This window comes from Elephas maximus, chromosome 12 (assembly GCF_024166365.1).
Source record: "Elephas maximus indicus isolate mEleMax1 chromosome 12, mEleMax1 primary haplotype, whole genome shotgun sequence".
Taxonomy (NCBI): Eukaryota; Metazoa; Chordata; class Mammalia; order Proboscidea; family Elephantidae; genus Elephas; species Elephas maximus.
In genome coordinates, this window is record NC_064830.1 from 36,982,025 (window position 1) to 36,988,895 (window position 6,871).

Below are 6,871 nucleotides of genomic sequence, written 5' to 3' on the forward strand. Positions count from 1 at the left end.
AAGTGAAACCAGCTGCGGGCCGTTTCTAAAAGAAAGGAAAAAAAAACCTTGCTTGGAAACGTGTGTCTGTGTGTGTGTATTTAAAAACAAAATCACGTTCAAGGAGCGCCCCTCCCCCACAGGTCTGACAACCCGCTGGGAGTTTGCGAGGGAGTAGGGCAATTCTGAGTGGGAGGGAGCCACCAATGCCCCATAAAGTGCTGCCTCTCCCGGAGCCCCTTGCCGAGGCCCCGCAGGCTCCAAGCAGCCAGCTCCCGGCATGCGGCTCCGAGCGCATGAACTGTGGCGAAGGAGAGAACCCTGGGCCCACCAGGGTCCCGCCAAAGCCCTGCAGCGCCAGCCGAGGCGCAGACTCCCCAGTCGCTGCCTCTCCCAGCCCCGCGGCCTAGGCCGTCAATCAAGCTTGCCCGGCCCCGCCTTTGGGGCTGCAGCTGACAGCCAATCAGAGCCAAGATCCGCAGCGATGAGCTCAGTCGGCTCGCTTCCCATTGGGCGGCTATATTAAGAAAGTGGCCAAACTCTTTAAATAGCGGGCGCTAGGGCCGCAGCCTGTATCTGCCACCGCAGTCTGGTTGTACTGGTTTGCCGTCTCCTGTATCGTTGGTGAGCCTAGAGAGACCGCGAAGGGAGCGAGGCCGAGTCGCAGGCTTGAGCAGCGGTTTCTGCACAAAAGCGCCGACCTCACGCCCGGGGCGAGAAGAGTGGTCACCGCCCGGGAACAGCGCGTGAGACGCACGGTGCGCCCTATGCCCCCGCGCCCCCACCGCCCCCGCCGCGGCAGCCGGAGCGCACCGAGAGAAAGCGCCACCCCTGGGCCTGGGTGCAGCTAGCGACCCCTGCCCCAGCGCGCAGCCCGAGGTGAGCGGCGAGCGGGACGGCAGCGAGGCGTTCGCGGACCCCCTCCTGCTGCCCGGGCCCGGCCCGCTCATGGCGGCCATCCGCAAGAAGCTGGTGGTGGTGGGCGACGGCGCGTGCGGCAAGACGTGCCTGCTGATCGTGTTCAGTAAGGACGAGTTCCCCGAGGTGTACGTGCCCACCGTCTTCGAGAACTATGTGGCCGACATCGAGGTGGACGGAAAGCAGGTGGAGCTGGCGCTGTGGGATACGGCGGGCCAGGAGGACTACGACCGCCTGCGGCCGCTCTCCTACCCGGACACCGACGTGATCCTCATGTGCTTCTCGGTGGACAGCCCGGACTCGCTGGAGAACATCCCCGAGAAGTGGGTGCCGGAGGTGAAACACTTCTGCCCCAACGTGCCCATCATCCTGGTGGCCAACAAGAAAGACCTGCGCAGCGACGAGCACGTCCGCACAGAGCTGGCCCGCATGAAGCAGGAACCCGTGCGCACGGATGACGGCCGCGCCATGGCCGTGCGCATCCAAGCCTACGACTACCTCGAGTGCTCGGCCAAGACCAAGGAGGGGGTGCGCGAGGTCTTCGAGACGGCCACGCGCGCGGCGCTGCAGAAGCGCTACGGCTCACAGAACGGCTGCATCAACTGCTGCAAGGTGCTATGAGGGCCGCGCCCGGCCCCCGCCTGCCCTACCGACACGGCTCCCCCTCGCGGCCCCGTCCCCCACGAGTCCGGAGAAGGGGAGACCCGCGTCCCCGAACGACCCCACCGGACTGCCTGGCGCCTGCCGTTCGAACCAGTAGCCGTCCACTGGCGGTTCTGGCTCTCGCGCCGGCAGTCGGCGTAGGAGGGACCGGGCGCCCCCTTCCCAGTGTCTGTGTGCGTCCGGCTGCATTGCACAGGCCCGGGCGCCCCGTTGAGTGCCAAGGGCCCCTGAGCATCCTTTTCTGAAGAGCTAGGCGTCAGAATGTGTGGCTGTGTGTATGTTCGACTCCCCTCACCCAGTGTTTATCCCCACCCCCGCCTCTGGTCCCCGGAGCCGAGCTCGGCGCCCCGGTTGGCCGCGCCCCATCAGATGTTCACCCAGCACCAGCGAGCGCCTGCCATCCCTTGTCTGTAACATAGATCCCGGGGCCTGCGGGTGGGGAGGGCTGGGGAGGATTGGGGGGGTGTGGTTATATAAATATAGATATAATTTTATTTTCGGAGGTAGGATGGTGTTATTTAATGGCGGTGGTGGGTGGAGTGACAGGGCGCTAGAACAGCTCCGACCCAGCCTGGGTCAGGCGCCCATCCAAGCATGAACTGGACTTGACCATCTTTCCGAAGCTTGGGGACGACTTTTGGAACTGACTTGGGGCTGAGAGGACACAGCTTCCAGACGTCTACTGCGAACCCCTCACCAGCCACTGGGGCAGGAGGAGGGAGGGTGTGTGGAGGGGTTGCTTTTGCCATAAGCGAACTTTGTGCCTGTCCTACAAGTGAAAATTGTTAAGTCCGAGAAACTGATTTTGATTTATTTAAAGGCTAAAAATGTTTTGTTTTGTTTTGTTTTTCCAAAAGTATTCTTTGCACAGTTGTTTTCATTGTTTGACATTTAATGCGCTTGTCATTTGCCTAAGACGGTAGCATTCTGACCACACTTACACACTGTAACCTCATCTACTTCGGATTTTTTTTTCTTTTTCTTTTTAGTGATGATGACTTTGAAAAAGCAAGGAGGGGGGAAAAAAACCCACTAATTTTTGTTTTGTTTTCTTGAAGAAAGTGGTAACGCTATTTTACAATTTTATTTGTGCAGATTAAAACACAGTGTTTTGATAAACGGCAGCAACAAATATTGGGGCCTATTTAAAACTTTTTTTTTTTTTAATTTTCCCACAAGGCAGTCTTTAAACTGTGTGAAATTTTCTCTGCATCTCTGTACAGAGAATAAACCTACCCCATTCTCTTCTTTCTCCCCTCCTCCCCAGTGGTACTTCTCCTAAATTGTCTTGTTCTTTATTTTTTAAATAAACTGACAAATGACAAAGTGGTGAGCTTATGATGTTTACATGAAAGTTCTATAAGCTGTGTATACAGTTTTTTATGTAAAATATTAAAAGACTTATGATGATGACATTTATAAAACGGCTCCTGTGGTTTCATTGGGTGTAAAATTATCCTTGGGCATTTGGGCAAGGGTCCTTTCCACGGATTCCATTTCCCCCAGAGTGAAGGTAATAGGATGAAATTCACTTTTTTAGTGGGGGCTGTGGATTGGGTGCCCGGGGTTGCTCCTGACCGAATCCCAGATGAAGATGAGTAACTTGGACACTCGGCACAAAAACTTTTGACCTCATATATGCTCAGTCCGATTAGATGAAGCCCGGGTCTTCGATTTGATTTTGTTCTGTACATCTTAGACACTGTCTAAGTCTTTTCAAGGCCTTTACATCCTGTATTTTGATATGTGAGAAATCATCATTTGTGCATTTGAAATTTAGATGCCTTTTTTTTTTTAATCACTGGTATGGGGCAGGGTTCTCTTAGTTGAGAAGGCTGGTTACTGGGTTCCCCTGAGGTCATCAAGGGGCTACACAGTACTTCCATAGATTGTAGGTTCTTTTCTTTGAGGCTGGAGCTCCTGGGTGGAGGTGGGGGAGAGCTCACCTATGGAGCTAATTCTTCTAACATGGAACTTTCATCTGAATATGTGTCTGTAAGGAACCTAGGATGTTTTATTCCAAGTCTCTAGGATGGCCATGTAGTGGACAGTTCACTGGAATTTGGGGGGTGGGTTGATACTTAAAGTTGGAGCAGTCAAATTCGGAGATTTAATCATGATATGCTCTAATTACAGACGTTTTAACAGACGGCTGCAGTGCTGCTCAGAGCCAGACAGGCAGATTGATACTCAGAGACAACATTAAAATCCTGCTGCAGGCCCGGTGGCTCAAATCTGCCAGCTCCCAGCAGCTTCTCCGGAAGAAAGCTGATGGGGCCGATCTCTCAACTCCCTAAGAAGTGTGGGTTGTGTTTTCTGAATTAGCACTTTCTGGGCTTCCAGCACTTAGTTGCCACTCTCCCTTCCATCCCTCACCCCCTTACACACACACACACACACACACACACAGGCACACACGCACACACGCACACCCACACAGCACACACTCAGGGCAAAGGCAGAGAAGGTCCCTTTCCTTCAAAGCTTGAGGCTTCCCTTCCACTGTCTTTCCCCCATATTCTGAAGAGCTTTTGTTGAGTGAAGAAAACTTGGTTGGAGGTGACCTTTCACCCACTTACACCAGCAGTAGCAGGGCCTCCTGCTCAGCCAGGCCAAAATGGCCAACAGAGGTGAACTGTCTGGTATTTTCCAGGCACAGAGCAGAGCCAGAGAAGGTCCCTCCAGACTGGCTTTCTCTTTGAACAATTGCCTAACCCCTTACTTGGCCCCTCAGTCCCACTCACTTCCATCCCCATACCTCCTTTTTCTTCATTTGAGAGACAAAACTTCCCATTGAAAAACAAAATGTTTATCTGCAGGTTTTACAGCTAGCAAATCCTTTGGTACCAGGGAGTGCAGGGCTCTGTTGGGAAGAGCTCAGGCTTGGGCTGAGTGCCCAGGACTCAGCTTTGCAGTCAGCCAACAATGCCCCCCGCACCCCCCCCCCCGCCCCCCCCCCCCCCCGCAAAAGGGCCTTTTCTGAGTTTCCTGCCTGGTACCTATGGCTGTTCGTTTTTTACATTTTGGGGAGACAACCACCCAGATGACACATGGCAGCCCGAGTTCTGCTTGTTTTAAAATGCACGGCATTGAATAATCCTGCCGGAACCCACTCTTCTTGCTATGTTAGGATCCAACTGAAAAGTATAAAGACGAATTGCTGTAGGCTGGAAAATCAATTAGGAAAAAGAGGTAAAACATCTGGTGTTACTCTTCGGATATGAAAATTCATTTTGCACATTTAAAATAGACGTGCTGAGTTCATTTCATTGCCTGTTGAACTAGTTTGTGGAAAATAGTGGAGTGTTTCATTGATCCTGGGCATTTTATAGCAAGGGGTATTGGCTCGGGTTCCCCTTTAATCTTAAATTGATCTGGATTGTACGTCTAATGTCTTTTTCACATGTGTTTTAGTGGGTTTAGAACAGTGGGTTTTAAACTTAGGTGTGCATCAGGATGACCTGGAGGGCTAGTGGAAACACAGAGTGCTGGGCCCACCTTCCAGAGTTCCTGATTCCGTAAAGCTGGAGAGGCGTGCATTTCTAACTTGATCTCACGTGATCCTGATGCTGCTGGTCCAGGGACCACACCTTGAGGACCACTGGCTTCGGATAAAGAAGGGCCCTCATTAATGCAGAGAGGAGGGGGTCATTTCTGTGTAAAAGTAGATCAAATTCTGCAGACTTTGGGTGTTTGCTTCTTCCAGCCCTGACTTCCTTAACCCAAGAGGCACAGAATTTCCAGAAAGATTTCCTTACAGGATGAACCACGCATGACCCCTGTCTTCTTTTTCCCCACATTCTTATGCTACATGGGGTTTAATGCTCTTGGAGAAATTTATGTCTGCCATTCCTGAATTCCAAATGCATCAGCATTCTGTAATCCAGTCAACATTGGCACCTACTGTGTCAACTCTGCTGGGTTGGGGGATATAAAAGCAAGTAAGACACAGTCCCTGTCCCCAAGGGGCTAGTTCTCAGCTTGATGCGCCTGGGAGCACACTCACAGCGACCTTGAATACAGTTTTCTTCAACAAAGGGATACACAGAGTACCACAGGAGCCCAGGGGAAAGGTGTCTACGTTTGCCTGGGCAGTTAAGGGAGTTGTCATGAAGGAGGAGGCTCTGAGCTGGCTCTTAAAGCAGGAGTGGGTGATGTGTAGATGAAAGAAATCTTGGGGAAGGTGTTTGGACCATCAGCGTACTGCCAACCCTTGTGTATACTCTGGGTAAAGCTTCTTTATGTAACTGTGGGTCCCGGCCTCTGAGGAATAAAGCTCTCTTAGATAAGAACTACCTTCTACTTTTAACTCCTCTGGCATGCATTTCTTCAGTCAAGAAAAATGATGTTACTCAGCCAAGAGAAACAGTCTCTCCTTTTCCCTCCCTGCCCGGGGTGCAAGGAGCATCTATCCGGGCAGGCCAGGAGGGCAGGTTGGTGACGGAGTCATTGTTTTCTCTGTGCCTTCCAAGGTTGTAGTGCAGACACAGGGCTACCTTTGTGAAACTGTGCTCCTGGGAATTACAGCCTGTGCTCAAGGAAGTTGTGTGACCTTGCAAAGGGACCTAGCACCCCAGCCTGGTGGGGGACAAATCCTTACCACTTGACTTGCCCAGCCTCTTGCTGGAGGGAAAACTTGGGCACTCAAACTCCTCCCCTAACTCTCAGCCCCCTTTTTTGGCCTGGAAAGCAAGAGTCTGGAGGACTCCAGGGAAGGCCCAGACCTTCCTGTTTATTCTTTTAGTCAACAAATGTTAATTGTTGACTCTGTGTCTAGCACTATGCTAGGAGCTGGAGATACAGTAGACAAATAGACATAAGTTGTCAGTCTAGTACTGGGGCCAACCAAAAACCAAACCCATTGCTATCGAGTTGATTCTGACTCATAGCAACCCTATAGGACAGAGTAGAACTACCCCGTAGGGTTTCCAAGGAGCTCCTGGTGGATTTGAATTGCCAACCTTTTGGTTAGCAGCCATAGCTCTTAACCACTATACCACCAAGGTTTCCAGTAGTGGGGCCAAACAAGTAATAATGATGATGATATTATTGACTTTGCATCAGGTACTGTTCTAAGCCTGTTACCTGAATTATCTTATTTAATCCTTTCATTAGTTATCTATTGCTGTGTAACTAATTATTCTAAAACTTGGTCACTTAAAACAGCATTTATTGTCTCACAGCCTCTGTGAGTCAGGAATCCTGGTGCAGCAAGCTGGGTCCTTCGGCTTAGGGCTGTAATCAAGGCATTGGTTGGGGCTGCATTTATCTCGAGTTTGATTGAGAAAGGATCTGCTTCCAAACTCATTCA

General features: G+C 51.4%; 1 protein-coding gene across 1 annotated transcript; it reads left to right on the plus strand.

The window, feature by feature from the left end:
- Positions 1-543: 543 nt before the first annotated feature.
- On the plus strand, positions 544-2,996 carry RHOB (ras homolog family member B). Its single transcript, XM_049904826.1, has one exon. It carries the CDS (start codon positions 928-930, stop codon positions 1,516-1,518), a length of 591 nt encoding a protein of 196 aa, XP_049760783.1. The 5' UTR covers positions 544-927; the 3' UTR covers positions 1,519-2,996.
- Positions 2,997-6,871: the final 3,875 nt, after the last annotated feature.